The sequence below is a fragment of the Tiliqua scincoides genome, chromosome 7 (genome assembly GCF_035046505.1).
Source record: "Tiliqua scincoides isolate rTilSci1 chromosome 7, rTilSci1.hap2, whole genome shotgun sequence".
NCBI classification, from domain to species: Eukaryota; Metazoa; Chordata; class Lepidosauria; order Squamata; family Scincidae; genus Tiliqua; species Tiliqua scincoides.
The window spans coordinates 46,701,921-46,722,165 of record NC_089827.1 but is presented as its reverse complement, the minus strand read 5'-3'; the positions used below and the strand labels follow the sequence as shown (position 1 = coordinate 46,722,165).

Below are 20,245 nucleotides of genomic sequence, written 5' to 3'. Positions count from 1 at the left end.
GGAGGAAGTAAAGATGTTCTTACTTTCCTCTTGTTGGCCTTCTGGTCACACTGCCCCCAGTGTAGCATGCAGCATGCTTTGTTGGCATGGCTGCATGGTATTCATAACATGGCTGGGGATAGTATTGGGCTCTGAAAAAAAAACTTTTTACGTCAGGGACTGAAAGATCTCCAACTTGTGGACAACTGATGCCATTGTTGCACGGACATCGTTGCGTGTTGGATTCATTTGTGATCTTGTTTATTCATTGTTCTAATTGTTACTTAGTTGGTCATGTTACTTAGTCGGCTATAAGGTCGAGTAAAACTGTTCATATTAAGTAGTTTTGAGCACCTGCTAAGCCTCTTCTCATCCATAGGCAAAAATGGTGTGCATTACAAAGATGTTTACAGTGGAGCATGGAGCATTTTCTAGCATGTTTGCTTGGCCAGAATGCAGAATTATTTTTTTTTTCTAGTGCAGCCTTAGTCCATTGATGTTTCTTATCATGCTTTTTGGTTCTAGTAATAGAGAAATTGAGGCAGAGATTCATGTGCTGTGCTTGAAATTTTCCTTTCCCGCTTTGCAGGGTACTAAGGTTCTCCAGATGTTCATGTGGTATTTGAATCCACGCCAGGTCTTTGACCTCTCTCAGGAAGGACCAAGAGATGCGTAAGTTTAGAGATGTTTAACATTGGGAATGTTCTTTTGTCCTTATGTATAGGGACAACTTGAGGGGTATTGGAAGCAATCTTTAGTGACATAGGCTGGAATTATCTTTTTGAGTAAAGCTGGCTCACATGGCTCTCCTTATTTGTTTTTACTGTAATGTGTAAAGACTTGTACTGGCTTTCAAGGCCCAGTACGGACTCCTTTGTTTTCATTAATGGAATTAATCCAAGTAATGGACAAGGATGAAGTTGTAGCTTAGTATCTTACATCTGTGTTCTAATAAAAGGGTAATTGTCCTTTGAAGAGGTCAGATGTGACAACTGAATTTAATTTAATTCTTTTTGTTCTTATTACTTTTTTATTGCACCATCCTTCATGGTCCTCCTGGAGGTACTCATGTTTCTCTCCTCTTTTTATTCTCACAAAGGCCCTGTGAAGTAGTACAGGCTGAGAGATAGTGATTGGGCAAAGGGCACCCAGTGAGGTTCATAAGAGGGATTTGAAGTGAACCTCTCTGGTCCTGCACCAACACTGTAACCTCTGTAAACTCCAACACTATAAACACCATGCTAGCTCGTGCATTCATTGTTTATTTTTATGTCTGCTGTCCATTGAAAATGCATTTTCAATTATGCACTACACAACATCTTAGAAATGTTATTCAGGTATTATATGCCATGGAAATTGAAGCCTGCATATAAGGACTGAAAATGCTTTGCTCCTTAACAGGCTGACCAGAGAAAGATGACATGAGTAGAGCCCTCTCCATCTATCTTCATGCATGCAGAGTTGTTATCCATCTTCTCCTCTCAGAGGTGGAGGAAAAGCTCCAGGAGGCTAGTGAGACTAATTGACATACTTACCAGTCTGGGCACATACTATGTATTTACAGCTCCCATATAGGGCACAACAGTAGAAGAACAGAAAAAGGGGGGGGGGTTGGCCCTCTCCTTCCTGGGTTAACTCCACCTCTTTTCAGCCCCAACCTCTGGCACAGCTTGCCTGGTGCTCTATGTTCAGGCTATCTTCCTATAGTATATCCTGTGGTGGAGTTTTCTAGGGTACTTCAAACTCAAACCCATCTACTGTGTCACTAGTTCTGTCCAGTTCTCTCCTTAGGATGGGCTCTGTGTCCCTTGGCAGACTTCTTCAGCCCCTCTCCCAGGAATACAGCAGATACTTCTACCCTGAGCCCAAGGCTCAGTTCCAGCTGTCTCTGTCTACCAGACTTCCTGCCCAATCTTCTTTCCTCTCTTAAGGCCCCAGTAGCATGTCCCCTCCATTCTGGGTTTTCCTCCTCCTGAGGATCCTTGTTCTGCCTTGTTTTCCTTTCCTAAGTGGTCTTTTTTTTCCTTGCTCTTTCTTATCCCTTTCTCTCTATTCACCTCTTGCCCTTTACTTCCCACCCTGCTGTTGAGGAACCTCTTTAGCAGGCTGGAACCAACCCCACCCTCCAGTGGCCAGCTGCTGCCTGTCCAAGATTAAGAACATAAGAACATAAGAACATAAGAACATAAGAACAGCCCCACTGGATCAGGCCATAGGCCCATCTAGTCCAGCTTCCTGTATCTCACAGCGGCCTACCAAATGCCCCAGGGAGCACACCAGATAACAAGAGACCTCATCCTGGTGCTCTCCCCTACATCTGGCATTCTGACTTAACCCATTCCTAAAATCAGGAGGTTGCGCATACACATCATGGCTTGTACCCCATAATGGATTTTTCCTCCAGAAACTCGTCCAATCCCCTTTTAAAGGCGTCTAGGCTAGACGCCAGCACCACATCCTGTGGCAAGGAGTTCCACAGACTGACCACGCGCTGAGTAAAGAAATATTTTCTTTTGTCTGTCCTAACCCGCCCAACACTCAATTTTAGTGGATGTCCCCTGGTTCTGGTATTATGTGAGAGTGTAAAGAGCATCTCCCTATCCACTCTGTCCATCCCCTGCATAATTTTGTATGTCTCAATCATGTCCCCCCTCAAGCGTCTCTTTTCTAGGCTGAAGAGGCCCAAACGCCGTAGCCTTTCCTCATAAGGAAGGTGCCCCAGCCCCGTAATCATCTTAGTCGCTCTCTTTTGCACCTTTTCCATTTCCACTATGTCTTTTTTGAGATGCGGCGACCAGAACTGGACACAATACTCCAGGTGTGGCCTTACCATCGATTTGTACAACGGCATTATAATACTAACCGTTTTGTTCTCAATACCCTTCCTAATGATCCCAAGCATAGAATTGGCCTTCTTCACTGCTGCCGCACATTGGGTCGACACTTTCATCGACCTGTCCACCACCACCCCAAGATCTCTCTCCTGATCTGTCACAGACAGCTCAGAACCCATCAGCCTATATCTAAAGTTTTGATTTTTTGCCCCAATGTGCATGACTTTACACTTACTGACATTGAAGCGCATCTGCCATTTTGCTGCCCATTCTGCCAGTCTGGAGAGATCCTTCTGGAGCTCCTCACAATCACTTCTGGTCTTTACCACTCGGAAAAGTTTGGTGTCGTCTGCAAACTTAGCCACTTCACTGCTCAACCCTGTCTCCAGGTCATTTATGAAGAGGTTGAAAAGCACCGGTCCCAGGACAGATCCTTGGGGCACACCGCTTTTCACCTCTCTCCACTGTGAAAATTGCCCATTGACACCCACTCTCTGCTTCCTGGCCTCCAACCAGTTCTCAATCCACGAGAGGACCTGTCCTCTAATTCCCTGACTGTGGAGTTTTTTCAGTAGCCTTTGGTGAGGGACCGTGTCAAACGCCTTCTGAAAGTCCAGATATATAATGTCCACGGGTTCTCCAGCATCCACATGCCTGTTGACCTTTTCAAAGAATTCTATAAGGTTCGTGAGGCAAGACTTACCCTTACAGAAGCCATGCTGACTCTCCCTCAGCAAGGCCTGTTCGTCTATGTGTTTTGAGATCCTATCTTTGATGAGGCATTCCACCATCTTACCCGGTATGGATGTTAGGCTGACCGGCCTATAGTTTCCCGGGTCCCCCCTCTTTCCCTTTTTAAAAATAGGCGTGACATTTGCTATCCTCCAATCTTCTGGTACCGTGGCCGTTTTGAGGGACAAGTTGCATACCTTAGTCAAGAGATCTGCAACTTCATTCTTCAATTCCTTAATAACCCTTGGGTGTATGCCATCAGGGCCCGGTGACTTATTGATCTTTAATTTATCAATCAGGTCTGAAACATCTTCTCTTTTAACCTCTATCTGACTTAACTCCTCGGTTAGGAGGGGCCGTTCGGGCAGCGGTATCTGCCCGAGGTCTTCTGCCGTGAAGACAGATGCAAAGAACTCATTTAATTTCTCTGCCATCTCTAAGTCTCCTTTTATCTCCCCTTTCCCTCCCTCACCATCCAGAGGGCCAACCGCTTCTCTGGCGGGTTTCCTGCTTCTAACATATTTGAAGAAGCTTTTATTATTCCCCTTAATGTTGCTGGCCATGCGTTCCTCATAGTCTCGCTTGGCCTCCCCTATCACCTTCTTACATTTCTTTTGCCACAGTTTATGTTCCTTTTTATTCTCTTCATTAGGGCAAGACTTCCATTTACGGAAGGAAGCTTCCTTGCCCTTCACAGCCTCTCTAACTTGGCTGGTTAGCCATGCGGGCACCCTCCTGGATTTAGTGGAACCCTTCTTTCTTTGCGGTATACACCTCTGCTGGGCCTCTATTACTGTTGTTTTAAGCAGCCTCCATGCACTCTGGAGAGACTGGATTCTTTTTACCCTCCCTTTCAACCTCCTTCTAACCAGCCTCCTCATTTGAGGGAAGTCCGCCCGTCGGAAGTCAAGGGTTTTTGTTAGAGATTTGCCTGGTATTCTTCCCCCAACGTGCACGTCAAAACGGATCGCAGCATGATCACTGTTCCCCAATGGCTCAGTAACGTTTACATCTCTAACCAGGTCCTGCGTACCGCACAAAATTAAATCCAGAGTCACCAGTCCTCTGGTGGGCTCCGTGACTAGCTGATCTAAGCCACAGTCATTTAGCACGTCAAGAAATCCGGTTTCCTTATCGTGACCAGAACACAAATTGACCCAGTCAATATGAGGATAATTGAAGTCCCCCATGATTACAACCCTGTCCTTCCTTGTCACCTCCCTAATCTGTTTCCTCATTTCAAGGTCCCCATCAGATTTCTGGTCTGGAGGACGATAGCACACCCCCAGTATTACATCACTGCACAAGCCTGGTAATTTAACCCACAGAGATTCTACGGTGGAGTCGGACCCACCTTCAATCTCTACTTTGCTGGATTCTATCCCTTCCTTAACATAAAGGGCCACCCCACCTCCAACACGCCCCTGCCTGTCCCTCCTGTAGAGTTTATAGCCCGGGATTGCGGTATCCCACTGATTCTCCGCATTCCACCAGGTTTCCGTTATGCCCACTATGTCAATGTTTTCCCTTGTCACCAGACATTCCAGTTCTCCCACCTTTGCTCGTAGACTTCGGGCATTCGCATAAAAGCATTTATATACGGAATGCCCCAGGATGGGCTGCTTATTCGCTCCTTTGTCCCCGCATCCTCTCATTTTGCCAAACCGTCTATCACATCCCATCTCCCTACCTTTCCCAATTTCTTCTCCTACCCTGCCTTTGTCTTGTTCTCTAACCTCCCCATCCTCATCCCATAGGGATGAGGAGTCCCGAACCGGATGCCCCTCGGCTCCTGTCGGCCTTCCCCCAGGGATCAGTTTAAAAGCTGCTCTGCCACCTTTTTAATGTTATGCGCCAGCAGTCTGGTTCCATTCTGGTTCAAATGGAGCCTGTCCCTCTTGTACAGGCCCCGCTTGTCCCAAAACGTTCCCCAGTGCCTAACGAATCTAAACCCCTCCTCCCTACACCACCGTCTCATCCACGCATTGAGACCCCTGATCTCCGCCTGCCTAGCTGGCCCTGCGCGTGAAACAGGTAGCACTTCAGAGAACGCTACCTTTGAGGTCCTGGCTTTCAGCTTCCTGCCTAAAAGCCTAAATTTGGCCTCCAGGACCTCTCAGCTACACTTGCCCACGTCGTTGGTGCCGACATGCACCACAGCCGCTACCTCTCCCCCAGCACTGTCTACTAGCCTGTCTAGACGAGAAGTGATGTCCGCAACCTTCGCACCAGGCAGGCAAGTCACCATGCGGTCCTCACATCCGTCGCAAACCCCCCTCTCTATGTTTCTTATAATCGAATCCCCCACTACAAGAAGCCCCCCACCCCCCTCCCGCCGAGGAGTATCCCGAGTGCGCTCGGATACGGGCCCATCCCCTGGAGAAGGGATCCCCCCTAGGGGATTGTTTCCCTCCTCTCCAGGATGACGTCCTCCAGTCCCGAGACTTCCCACCCGGGCAGCCGAGGAGCTGCACGCCTGAGGTTGGGACGAAGCCTGATCGTCCCCAGAAGTCTCCCCACGGTCCTCCTCTGGCTGCCTGCGCTTCTCCAGGTCAGCCACCAAGGCTTCAAGGGAGCGGACGCGTTCCCTGAGACCCTGGAGCTCCTTGCACCGAGGACACACCCATGACTTATGCCCCAGAGGCATATAATCATACATGTGGCACTCGATGCAGAACACTGGATAGCCCCCACCCTGCTGCTGGCTGTCTGACTGCATAGCTTTTTTGTTGTTGTTGTTGTTTTATTTAGGGGTCCTTTTAAAAACCGTACACTGGATAGCAGCCCTCTTCTCAAGGGAAGAGGAAGGGCAGTGTATGGGGCCCTGGCCTCCTCGCCCTGCTGCTGAACTCGCCCAGATGCTAAACTCTTGTGCCTTACCTGGCACTTAGTTCCCAGAGGCACTGGGTTCCCAGAGGCCACACGCGTCTGCAGAGAGCCTCACGCGATGGCCCGCCTAGCTTTATACTCCTGGCTGGCTCCTCCCCCCTCCTTCCTTCCTGATTGAAAGGGGGCTGGCCTTCCCAGGTGAGTTTACAAAAGCTCAGGAAGGCAAATGGCTGCTGATGGGCGTGACCTACTCTGCAGGCTCCTGAATGGACTGCTTGGATTAGCCTAATGGGGCTCTTAATGGGTTGGGAATTGGCCCTTCCTAGGTCCTTTCCCTCCTAGTTCTGTTCTCTTAGGCTGGACTGTTTTTGTAACCTCAAGCTAGTTTTCATTTGGGTTTGTTTAATTATTTATTGCTCTCTAGATCCTGTGTCCCAATTTACTGACCTGTTTAGGTTATGTTCTAACTTAGATTAGGTTTAACCTGGGTTAAGTATAGGTTTAATTTAAGCAAGTAGAAAACCTGCTTTTCACTTTATCCTCCTCCCTTTCTTCGATTAAGTGCTACCTTAGGTGCAGCTAACTTTCAATTTTGATTTAAATGCCTGACCCTTGGGCACTTACTCACGAGTAGGACTCTGCTCTTACTCACGAGTAGGACTCTGCTCTTGCTCAGAGTAGCCCTATGTACCTCCCTTAGGTGCTAACTTTCAATTTTGATTTAAGGTTGCTTTAAAGGTAAGGTTAAGGTTAGAAGACAGGGAGTCAGAAAGACAAAGCGTTAGAATGAGTACACTTACCTCCTCCTCCTGCTCCTCCTCCTCTCCTTCTCCAAAACTCAGAGGTCTCCTTGCCTTCTCCTCGCCCAGATGCTAAACTCTTGTGCCTTACCTGGCACTTAGTTCCCAGAGGCACTTGGGGTCCCAGAGGCCACACGCGTCTGCAGAGAGCCTCACGCGATGGCCAGGAGTGGATGATGGCTGATGACATCATAGCTACAGTGAGGGGGAGGAAGTAGCAATTCAAGGACATCTTCTAATGAATGTGCATAAGTTGGGAATGAGCCTGATCCTATGATGCCTTCCCTCTCCATGCATGTTCCTTGTACCTTCTCTGAATGCCCATGAAAGGCACCAGAATTTCTGCTTTCATATTCTTCCATAGAACTTAATTCTGTAAGTGTGTATGGAGAATCAGATTTTAACTGAACTCTAGGTCAGGGAAAGAGCTCTGAGCCTTCCTTCCTAACAACTGACTAGAAGTTTTTTTTTCTTCCCAAGTCCTGAAAAGTTGTTGTTGCCTCTTAGTAAACCTGCTGCTTCATCTCAGTGCCTGTGGAATGAACATGAATTCTGTGCAAAAATGAGCCATGAATCAAAGAGTTCTTATGAGTAAAGCTGGCTGGTGTAAAATGTCCATTTTTGAATCGTCTGGTAGAGTTCCCTTAGTGGATAAATCATTTTGTTTCAAAGCCGCTAGAGGGTGCTCCTGGCTAGTTCTTAGTTCTCTCCTATATTGCATTCTTTGCATGCAGTACTACATGGAATATGGTGTGTGTTTTAGTTTTAGTATGTGTGAAAGTGACAGTTAGCATTGACATAGGCAAGAGGATTGCTGTCAGACATCATGCCAAGCTTCACAAAGTAACAAAGCCACACCAGGGTTCCCCCCTCCCTTTTCCCTATTCTTGGCCAGTACACCTCAATCATTGTCTACACAGCTTGTCAATTCTGGGACAAACAGAACAGCAGCCAAGCCCGATCAGTGTTCTGAACTGCATCTCCCACCTTTCTACTCGATGACAGGCTTTCAGGGCAACTGATAATAAGAACAAAATAAGAACATAGAAGAGCCCCTCTGGATCAGGCCAAAGTCCCATCTAGTCCAGCTCCCTGTATCTCACAGTGGCCCACCAAATGCTTCAGGAACACACTAGGCAATAGACACAACCTGCAGAAGTCATGATCAATCATAACATTGGTATAGCCCTTTCTGAGGGTGCAAAGCGCATCTAGTACATTGTCATGATGTAACACTTACCACAACTCTGTAGACAAGTTCAATATTATTATGCCTCCCCCTTGGCAGCTGAGGTTGAGAGAGTGGTGTACCCAAAGCTCAGAGGTGAGATTTGAACTGGGGACATTCTCATTTGCAAATTAGCCTCTCAGTCCTGGGACTACATGAGTTCAATCCCCCAAACCTTCCATGTTTCTGCTACTATTGTGGCTCTTTCAAGGTTCTCAGGTGACCATGGAAGAGAATACCTTGGAAGTGTGCTACCTAGATACCAGAGCCAAGGAATACCAGATGTTTTTGTCCCTAGTATGCAGCTTGTCTCCCCAGCTAGGCAGCTGGACGGTCTCCATCTCTTGGCACTTCTTGGTGGCAGAGATGACTGCAGAAGGATCTGGGAGACAATGGTGTGACATATTGGCTTTCTTAAGTGGTAGATGCTTGGTGTTTTGAGACACAGACATGCCCTTCTTTTTCATGCCTATGTCCACTAGCTAATAAAGCAGACCCTGTTCTACTAAACTTAATACTGAGAACAAATTCAATAACCCCATGTAGCCACTTAATAGTAAGACTGATCATGGTTTGCCTTTCATCGCATCAAGATAATAACAATAACAGATTATCCATGCATATCTAATATTCTTGTTGTCTTATTACATCATCCCCCTTTCCCAATACTTCATTTCTTTTTAACAGACTTGAATTGTACAGAAAAATGCCAAACCTGCGGATTTTGGCTTGTGGAGGAGATGGAACTGTAAGTCCTTCATGTTTGCATATGTCTGCTTTTTCAGTGGAATTTCCAAGTTTGTGTAACTCTATTCCAGAGGCTGTGTTCTCCGTCTGTGTCTTAGGACTGCTTCATGCATTAATGTTTTCCCCTTGATTCTTGGCTGAGTCTTCACATAGGGCCTTTTCTAGCACCTCTAATGCAATGCTTTTCAGTAGAGTCTGCACACTCACCTACAGTACAACCTATGCATGTCTACTCAGAAGTACGTCCCATTTAGTTCAATGGGACTTACTCCCAGGTAAGTGTATATAGAATTGCAGCCAGGCAGCCCAATCCTAACCTGTGCCTGCATATGCAGGCCGCATGGCCTGCACTATATCCAGCGCAGGATCGGAAGCGACTGGAGATCTTGTTGTAAGGGGATATTTTTCCACTTATCCCATGTCCAACCCCAGCCTGCCCCATGGGTCTTCCCAGATCCAGATTTAGCTGGTGCAAATCCCAGTAGCTTGGTATAATGCCGGGACAACTAAAAAGGGGTTAGGATACTGCAGAGGAGGCCTCAGCTGATCCCACCTCCTCCCAGGCCAATTCATCTCCATTCCATTCTCTCTCTACCCAGAAACCCCACCTCCCCACCACCCTCTCCACACCCCTGTGACAGTTGGCACTACCCTACCTGCTCTGCCAAACACTACTCTTGACTGCAGTGCCAGTGGGCCTGTGCAGGCTTTTGAGCTGGCACTGCCAGCTCACGAGTACTATATTCACAATGTGCTTTATGGCACATTTGCAACACTTTGAGCCAGTGTGGGGATGGCTGAGCCAACTCACAAAGGCATTGGGATTGTGCTCTCAGTTGGCAGTCATTAAGGGCTGGTTTGCACAAATGTGTACGTCTCATGACTTCTCTGTACTTGAGTACTGTACAGTTGATGAGTGGCAGCTGAATGTATGAACTGACCCCACTGAAGGGCATTCCATTTTGGTGGTGTGAGGTGATATGAAGGTTCTATCTGTGATGTTTTGTTTATGATTGCCCACTCACCCATTTAGATCATCCTGTTACATTGAATGTTACGTACACATGTATGAAGTGAGCTTAAGTGTATGGGAATCTTTTAGTTCTCTTCATACATGTTTTGTGCAGGAGTCATTTCTGGTGGATTAGGTTCCTTTATCTAAAAGGTGGACTGTTGCCTCCATCTCCTTTCCCTTTACATTTCACATTTTGAACTAGTGGGGGCAGCATCTTCTCAATAATCATAAGGATATATGAATGTTATCTTTGCTGGGGTTATGTTTGAAACAAATTAATGTCTCGTTGTTTCAAAAGCCATTAAATCCAGAAATGAAAATCTTGCTCAAATGAATTTAGTGAATATTCAGTGCGGCTAGATATTACTTTGCATTATTGAAAGGCGACAGAAAGTGGAAGGTTTTCCTATGTCCTTTCTTGGTATTAACTTTTATTCTGGGGATAAATGCAACATTGAACATTTTAGGCCCTCTCCATCCTAGTGTCTTTCAATCAGCTTTTGATTGACAGTAGATCTGAGGTTATCCTGTCCTAAATACTGAAAGTTATGCTGAGCGCTTAGGATCCATTCATATTGTTCTTCATGTAGATTTTAAAAACACAGAGGTCATCTAGTATGGATCTAGTATGGTTGTCTGCTGAATTTTACAAAGAATTTATGATGAGAAGACCTCAGCTTCCTAAGCAAGACCTACAGCTGCTCTAGTAGAACGGTCCTATTATGGGACTGTACCACCCTAGAATGTATGGGGAGAATCCTTGTTCGAAAGGACCCCATTGTGAAAGTACCCCTGCAAGTGAAAAGTTAGCATGTTGGGAAAGGCTAGGCTAGAAATATTTTGCCTAACTTATTAGTTCATCACATACAGGGAGAGTTTGCAGTAGGAGTGCTCTCAAACAAGGGTTATCCTTGTTCATTCCAAGGTGGTGCTATCATATGAAAAGCCACACCTAGACACTATGATCCTGATGTTGATTCCTACTAGTCCAAATGGTAGATGGAAAAGTTAGCACTTCAGACATAGTCTGAACCAGTGGTGTGAAACTTATGGCCCGCGGATGCAGTCCCCAGATGCAGCCTCTGGAAGCTCTTTAACTGGCCCCCATTATAATTGGGCTCTCCCAGAGCTGCCCTTGCAGGTGTGCAACTTCTGCCAAGGCTCTGGGAGGGAGAGATGGCAGTAGGTCTCAGAAGGCAAAGAACACTGTGGCAGACCAAAAGGGGTGACAGATTGAGACACTGCCAAGGAGCTGGGAGAGCCCAGTTATCACACAGACCTCCCTTTGAACATCAGAAGTGATACCTCTGCAGAAGCAGTGCTGCTGAAAGGGTGACCCACATGACAATGGGGCTCTCTCATATCTTGAAAATGTGATCAGATTTGCACACTTTCTCTTTTGTCATTTGTAGCTCATGTGTTTCTGTGTAAGAACAAAGTGCTTTTTTCTGGTCATTGTCTGCTTAATGACATAAGTTCCTGCTTTTAAGTTCCGGCCCTCAGAAGATGCCATGAATGCGGTTTGGTCCACTATATGAAATGAGTTTGACACCCCTGGTCTAAACAATGGTTTGCCCAAAGACTGTCATGCGACTTTTTCTGTGCATACGTGTACCTTATCGATCGTGCTGTCTGCACTTTTTGCTCTGAGCTAAGCTACACAAGTAATCACCCAGAAAGAAGCCATTCATTTCACTTCTTGGAGTAATCAAGTGCCTGCTTAGGCTGTGTTCAGATGAGCAACCAATCTGTACAGTTCTGATACAGTCTATGAAAGGGATTATGGGATCATATGTGTGCATAGGGCATATTCCAGAAACAGTGGGGTAGAACAGGGAAGTGTGTGGGACTCATGCCTGCCCCAATCAACAGAGATCCTGTCCAAGGGCGTATCTGATTTCTGAGCCATCATTGTCTACACGTCATCCAATTTTTTTTACAGTGCATGCACCAGCTAGAATAAATTGCACGGGCTAGAATGCTTGCCCATATGTACTTTGGAGTTGTGTGCTTTCCTGCAATTTTCTCTGTTTAGGTGGGTTGGATCCTCTCCATCCTGGATGAGTTGCAGCTGAATCCCCAGCCTCCTGTCGCTGTGCTTCCACTTGGCACTGGAAATGACCTTGCTCGCACCCTCAACTGGGGAGGGGTAAGCAGAACATGTGCTTTGTCCTGTCAAACCTATGAAACCTGAGAAACCTATCAAGCCTCTCTGACTGTCCTTCAGACTTGTTGAAGGTGGAATCTAGTTTAAGAAATGGAATGAAGAGAGGTGTTCTTCATTAGTTTGCCAGGCAGGTGCCTTCTCACCTGTTGAAGCTTGTGGATGTTTTGTAGCCAGAGGCAAATGCAATGCAAGTTGATGCGCATGAAGGCCAACTTGTATGCCTCTTTTAAGGATTACTGAATGAATCAGGATTAGTGAGACAAAAGCCTGTCTCATCCACTTGGAAACTGTGGGCTAAACTTATGTAGGGAAAGTAGAATCGTATCACTCTGCCTGCTTCTGATCTCCATACATTTATGAGCTCTTTGTGCGCAGTTTACATGTGAATATGCACACACTCTCCCCACCCAATCAGAAGCCCTACTTTTTGTGATACATCTAGTCTGGTCCTGAGGACTAGGCCTAATCCTCACTTGTTTATCATGCCTCTTGTGCACATTTGCCTTTATGTTTTTGACAGCTGAGGATTTGAATGGTATAAGTTGCTTGACAAACTCTCTGTCTACCTCTTGAAAGGTAGTGGGAATGAAGAGGGTCATAAATGGTCTTTTTCATTGCATTGCCATTTCAAGGTACGAGTCGGGTCTCTCCAAAGCATCATTTTCTAAAATGGGTTTTCATTACTGACATTGGAGGTTGATCTTGTCTTTAGGGATACACCGATGAACCTGTTGCAAAAATTCTCTGCCATGTAGAAGATGGGACCATTGTCCAGCTGGACCGCTGGAATCTCCAGGTGGAGCGGAACCCTGATTTGCCCCAAGATGAGCTAGATGATGGCGCACGAAAGGTTGGTGTTAGGAAATGTACCTAATAACTTTACCAATAGGTAATACCTGTACCAATATTGGTACATACCAATAGGTACGTAACAATACCTATAGTTTGCTCTACACCAATCATTTTTGAGATTGCACTGGAATTGCTTTTCTACTTCTATTTGCTTTACTACTTTTACTATTCAATGTTTCCAGAATTGTGAAAGCTCACCCGCCTAATAACTTACATGACATCCAGTCATTAGTATTAGAACATTTGAAATAAGTAAGTTCAGGATGCTTCCAATCTCCTTATGAATTTAAGGGCGCAATCCTAACTAGCAGTTATGCCGGCATAGGAGCCCCTGGAGCAGTGATTTTCAACCTTTTTCATCTCATGGCACACTGACAAGGCAGTAAAATCTCAAGGCACACCACCAGGTTTTTGACAATTGACAAGGCACACCATGCTGCTGGTGGGGGCTCACATCTCCCATTGGCCCTATTAATAAATGACCTTCCTCCAAATTCCTGTGGCACACCAGTGTGCCATGGCACAATGGTTGAAAATGGCTACCCCGGAGGGTCGCAAACATTCCATAAAGCACGTTTGTGCCTCTGTGGGAGGAAGCTGTGTCAGCGCATCCAGATGCATCGACACATGGAGGCCGGTGGAGGCCTCCGCAGCGGCTTCCTCCCCGCTGCTTGTGCCAGTGCACCCACGCCAAGACAAGTGGTGAAGGTAAGTGTGGGGGCGTGGAAGAGGCAGGAAGGGGTGTTTCTGGGTGGGGGAGGGAGGGCGATGGGTGGTCCTGGGGGGGTGCGTGGGGAGCCCGGGGCAGGGCTGGGACCCAGCGGTTATGCCGGATTCCAACCCCCGTCCCCGGGGAGAACAGAGCGACTTTGAGTCACTCTGCTCTCCTTGGACTTGCGTCTGCGCAGCCCTTACCCAGGGGTAAGGGGAAGATCTTCCCCTTGCCCCTGACTGGGCCGCTGCACCCAACGAACCTGTGTTGGATGCAGCGCAAGCCTCCTGGCTTGCCTGCTCCAGTGCAGGTTTGGATTGCGCCCTAAGAGTGACAGCACACTATGCTGAATCCTGGAATCTGAATATCACCCTGGATTAGCAGGAGTGGCTCTCTAATCTTTGGTATGATACAGAAATGGAGAACTTAACAAAAACCAAACAAATCAGAGAACAAGGACTAACAGCCCAGTCCTGAGCTGCATGGTGTTTGAGGCTAACAGTTTGTGTCTGTTTAGCTGGCACAGAGTAAAGGAGTCCCAATTTGGGCCGGGAGGCCCTATGTGGGGCTCTGGTTCTGGTGGAGCTCAGTTCTACATGTTGCTCAGGTGCTACATGTTGCTGAGGTCTTTTGTTTCTTCTGTAAATTCTAGTGTTCTCCTTCCACCGTATGAATTTTTGGAACAACAATGCCTAGTCACTGCTGCTTGGTCACTCCTGACATTGATCATTATATAGTCTTATTCTGCCACTTCTGAGTGCTGTTGGTCTGTGGTTGGTCTGTGGAACTCTTTGCCACAGGATGTGGTGATGGCGACTGGCCTGGACGCCTTTAAAAGGGGATTGGACAAGTTTCTGGAGGAAAAATCCATTACGGGGTACAAGCCATGATGTGTATGCTCAACCTCTTGATTTTAGAAATGGGTTATGTCAGAATGCCAGATGCAAGGGAGGGCACCAGGATGCAGGTCTCTTGTTATCTGGTGTGCTCCCTGGGGCATTTGGTGGGCCGCTGTGAGATACAGGAAGCTGGACTAGATGGGCCTATGGCCTGATCCAACAAGGCTGTTCTTATGTTCTTATGTTCTGTTTTCCTTTTCTTCTGGTCTTATCATTGCAGCTTCCCCTCAGTGTTTTCAATAATTACTTCAGCCTTGGATTTGATGCCCATGTCACACTGGAATTTCATGAATCTCGAGGTGAGAAAAGTAAAACATACCTCTACTTCTCTCATCATAGTATCAGAAACACTATTTGGTAATCTTAAGATGGTGTTGTGAACACTTTCTGTTAAGGTGGCTCCTCTGTCTCCATTCTCTGTACAGGTGTGTGTTGCTTAGCAATGTTCCAACCAACGACGGACCACATACATGACAGTCCCTGATTGGTTTACTCTGTACAGTAGCTGTAAACTCCTTAATTTTGTGTTGGTGTGTTGATGTCGTCATTAGAAGACTCCAGAGGTCTCCACAGACCTCAAAATGGTTGAAACTGGAAGTAACTTCCAGATGCCTCTCCAGGCCATTCTGAGGTGGCGTGCTATGACCTGGAAATGGCCTCTGGGGCCTCCAACACCAGCACAATACAACCAACACAAAGGTAAGGATTTTGCATAATGACAAAATCACTTAATGATGGGTCCAGAGAACATATCCCTATCGGTAAATGGTGCATACGTGTATGTGTAGTAGGCAGAGTTTTGGTAGGTGTGACATGATCCATCCTAGTATGATAAGGGAATGGAAAGTCCAATGTTTCTGTTTTAAGACCTCAAAGAGGAGCGAAAGCAAAGCGAGATGAGATGTGCTGGTTTCTCTATAGTTAAGAATATCTGCCCTTACTTTTGAACTGTTTGTTCCTATGAACATTATCATAACATTATTATGTGTCCAGATCTTTTGTCTTCCAGAGGAGCCCCAAAGCATTATGTGTTCTGTTCTGGAAGGGCTGCTATAACATGTGCACAGAGAGGCAGATTTTTAACAGGTGAAGCTTTCGCTGGCATAGATATAAAATTATAGAAAAAGCATCATCTTCTAAATTTCCCCTTGCTACGTAGTGTTAAATGAACAGGATCCTTGCCAGAAACAGCTGACAGCTCTTTTTGCTACAGAAAGACTGCTTCCTGTATAGAGAAGTGAGCAAAGTTTGTTAAGGCTGCAATCCTATCCACACTTTCATGGGAGTAAACTCCATTGACTATAATGGGACTTACTTCTGAGTAGACGGGCATAGGATTGGACACTTAGATATCCTACCCTGATTTTACTGAAGATGCTGTGCTTTGCTAAGAAAATGGTACGCATGTATTTTTGCACATGGACCATGTGTAACTAGCCCAGAAGCAAGGTCGCTCTTCCCAACCAACCCCTACAATATATCAAATTCTGTTTGTCTTTGTTGATGTGAATCAAGTTATGTCTGCCTTGAAATATGGCCCTTCTGTTTCTACAATTCCAAACAGGACTAGTCAGTTGAGCACTAACAAGGAATCATGACAATGTGTGCGCCTTTACTTAGAGAGTGCACTGATATTGTTTTCCCCTGATGTTCAGTTTGCCTTGTTTGGTATCAGGCTGATTTCCCTCTGTAGATTTTGAATGGACAACCTTACTTGTCCTCATTTTCATACTATCACAAAGCTGTGTAAAAAGATTTCTTCTTCTTTTTTTATTTAAAGAGCATCCTAATGCCAGGCTAAATAAAGATCTGAATGTCTGATGGAAAGAGCTAATGCATATTTTATCATGTTTAAGATGGCTGCAAGCAGTAAGAATAATAATGAAGGGCTATGAAAGGGCAAAGGATTGAAGTGTTGACAGCAGTTTTCTTTATGAACATGTGCTAGAATGCATGCCAAATGTGCCTGGGTGACTATACCGTATGGATGAGTTCCTGTGCAGCTTGGTCGCTTAGTGGAAGCATTACTTAATCATGAAGTCATAGCGCCTATAAAGAATGAATGAACATTCTTCCAGAGATGTGCGTGTTTGGAAATGAAAAGAACAAATAGGGGAGAGGGGAAATGCTCTGGCAAAAACAGGCTTCCCGTCTGCAGTGGAGTGATTTGGCCAGAAAAACTTTAATTAGCACCTGCTTCGTCTGCTTATGCAGAGCTTTCCCCCCTTCAGATATAGAAGAAAAATATATTGTGACACTTGTGAAACGAGATGTGACTTTAATCGTGCTGTTGGCCCTGGCATGCTTTCTTTCTTTATATAAAGAGCACGCGCTGGGATAAACTAAAGCTTTTTTTCTTCCCCATTGCGGAGCTGATTTGGTTAGGAACTGCAGTAAGAAGTAGGCTTAAAGCCTCCCTTCTACTCCACTCACAATTCAGACTCCCCCCCCCCCCCCGGCATGCTATTTCCATAAAAGAAAGCAAGAGCATCACAGGGCCAGTGACATGAATAAAGTTAAGTTTGTCTTTTAGGGTGCAGTCGTATATGGACTCACTTGGGATGAACTCCCAAAGAACTTGGTGAAACTTCTGAGCACGCATGGGTAGGACTGGGTCGTTAACAGGGTAAAGAGTTTGTTTTGTGGTTATCCTTGCTTGTGGCATTTGGGGGCTTTCAATTCTATATTATTTTCTGAGAACCAAAGAGGCAGGGGTGCTCAGGCACCCTCCGCAGATCACATTGTTGGAAACATCACTCCCAACTGGAGTTGAGATGAGCTCCCCGCAGTCAGCATCCAAGGGATTGAGGGCTCTGCCCTTGTAGCAACCCAGCGACACCCAGAAAGCAAGCCAGACAGGTTCAATGGAACAATTTATTGAAACAATTTAGAGAACAACAAATTGGCAATATACTGAGGTAAGTACTGGCAGAACAGAAGAACATATATTACCAAGGATCAATCTCATGTAAGGTCACCGCCTGCAGTCACAGTCTCTCTCAGATGGTATCAACCACTCGAACTGAAAATGCTCCCTAACTGAACAGAGCCCTGCCCCTTTATGGAATCTTACTGTGCTAGCACAGTAGGCAACACAGCTTAACATCTTTAAACCAACAGGAGACAAAATCATTGTTTGGTGTGTGTCGGGCGCAAGTCCAAGGACACCCATTGAGGCCAGGGGTAAGGGGAAGTTTCTGCTAAGGCTAAGCTACTGCTGGCCACAATCCTGCGCTGGATACAGTGCAAGCCTTCTGGCTTGCCTGTTCCAGTGCAAGTTAGGATTGCGCCCAAAGTCTATAAACTGCTTTGTGAACTTTTTTTGTTGAAAAGTAATATTTAAATTATTATTATTATTATTATTATTATTATTATTATTATTATTATTATTATTATTATTATTATTAGTGGTGGTGGTGGTGGTGGTGGTGGTGGTGGTGGTGGTGGTGATAATAATTAACGTAACATATTTAGGTCTGCTCATCAATGCATTTTAAAGCAGTAGCTGGCAGTGGCTAGAAATTTAGCTGTTTGACTGTCAGATGCAAAGGAACTGAACCAACAAAGGTGATGAACTGTTTAATTGACTACTTTGTATATTCTGCTTTATTTTTCATCTTCGTCTTTACAGAAGCAAACCCTGAGAAATTCAATAGCCGTTTTCGAAATAAAATGTTTTATGCTGGGGTGAGTTGAAATGCATTTTCCTAAATCTGATTTAGCTCCTTAGCAGGTTCATTTAACAAGCTGAAGCTTCTTGGCTTGGATAGATGTGTTAGTAGATAGCATAGGGATGTTATCTGTGTATAGGTGTTCCATTGCATATCAGTTGCCTGTAAAACTGGAGGCCCCAGGGCACAGGCTGTTATAGAAGGGGCCTACCTTTCTCGGAAGCAAGGAGGGAAAGGTGCCTCTCAGCTGGTTCCAGTGCAATCAGTGGGGTGGTAGAGACAGAGATGCTGGATGTACCCCTTGGGCACATTCTCAGAGTCATGGAGGGGTGTATTGTGAAAGGGGTGCTGAAACCCCCTTTTTCCACTTGGTAATGTACTGTGGCCCATTTCTATAGCAACTGGATTTGTCAGGTTAGTGCTTGATCTACATCAGTTAACACTGTTAGAAGCTTCACAAAGAGTCAAAGTCGCGAAGGGACAAAGGTAAGTATTAAAGTATATTCTTCAGGCAGTTTGATCCTTGGAAGGATGTTTCAGATGGTCTTCAGGGAATGCTACTCATGTACCTCAGCTCCTTCTACCCAAGCATCTGATTAGCAGTTTTCCTTAGAGAAACTGTCTCTCTCCCCAAGCTTTTTTTCCCAACTGTTCCTCCAACTGCTTTTTCCCAACTGCCCTTACACCACACAAAGTTCTCCTTCCCGAGAATGTCTCCTTACTTCTCTCATCCCTTCCTGCATCCTGGGAGAACAACTGAATACTGCAGGAGGTCTGGTCTAGAGGCTAGAGCCTCCGTTTGCCTGAAGATAACATCCGCAGGTCGCCTGTTCGAGGCCACCGGCACCGTGCGACCTTGAAGCAGCTGACAAGCTGAGCCGAGTTATTCCATCTGCTCTGAGCGTGGGAGGATGGAGGCCAGAATGTGCGGCCAGATCAGAAAGAAACATTTGAATGTTGTGGTTTCTTGAAAGATAGAACTTTCTTTCAACTGTAAAAATCCCTACGGGGATTTAAATAGGCGGTATATAAATACCTGTATTATTATTATTATTATTATTATTATTATTATTATTATTATTATTATTATTATTATTACTGTTCCCCACTGTTCCCTGGCGCCATACTGGACAGTGTGGAACAAACTCAATTTCTTTGCCCCAGAAGCACACAGCTCCCATCACAAGATCTTGCCTGAGCCTTTCCTCCTTGAATATATTAAAGTTGAACTTATATGAATGAATGGTCTTGCAATAGCTCAAGGCCTATAAAAGGTCTTGCACAAAGCAAGGCTGGTCTTTCCTTTGCTGCCACTACTGCATCACAGATATGAAACAACAAGCAGTGGAGGGAGCCCTTATCCCACAGCTCATGCAAGAGGTCGAACAGTCGCCCTCACACTGAGAGCGGTTGCGTCGGGCCAGTGTGGGCTCCAACAGATCTCTGGAGGGCTAGAGGCTCACTGGAGACTGGGGGCTCCCTGAGGGCCACATTGAGAGGCCTCGAGGGCCGCAAGTGGCCCCGGGGCCGGGGTTTGGGCACCCCTGCTCTATAGGTTAAGCTGGGACACTGAAGTCAGGACACAGTAAAGCTTCCCTAACAGTATCCCTTCCCCTGCAATGCAACCATTCCATTCCTTCACAAATCTCCCCCCCCTACTCCCAAATACACTCTCTTGATAAAGGGAGAAGGTTAAGGCGACACCCTAGTGCTCCTCCTCCTGGACTGTGGAAGCTCAATCACTGTGGCTTGTCTTGCCTTCCCTGGCTGAAGGAGTCTT

At 45.9% G+C, this 20,245-nt stretch overlaps 1 protein-coding gene across 1 annotated transcript in view; it reads left to right on the top strand.

The window, feature by feature from the left end:
* DGKI (diacylglycerol kinase iota) overlaps positions 1–20,245 on the top strand; it is a 284,940-nt gene that overhangs the window by 151,178 nt on the left and 113,517 nt on the right. Inside the window, exons 12-17 of the mRNA XM_066634451.1 lie at positions 569–651; positions 9,090–9,150; positions 12,200–12,313; positions 13,044–13,181; positions 15,015–15,093; positions 18,426–18,481. Of these exons, the coding sequence (XP_066490548.1) occupies positions 569–651; positions 9,090–9,150; positions 12,200–12,313; positions 13,044–13,181; positions 15,015–15,093; positions 18,426–18,481 (531 nt within the window). The remainder of the gene's footprint in view (positions 1–568; positions 652–9,089; positions 9,151–12,199; positions 12,314–13,043; positions 13,182–15,014; positions 15,094–18,425; positions 18,482–20,245) is intronic.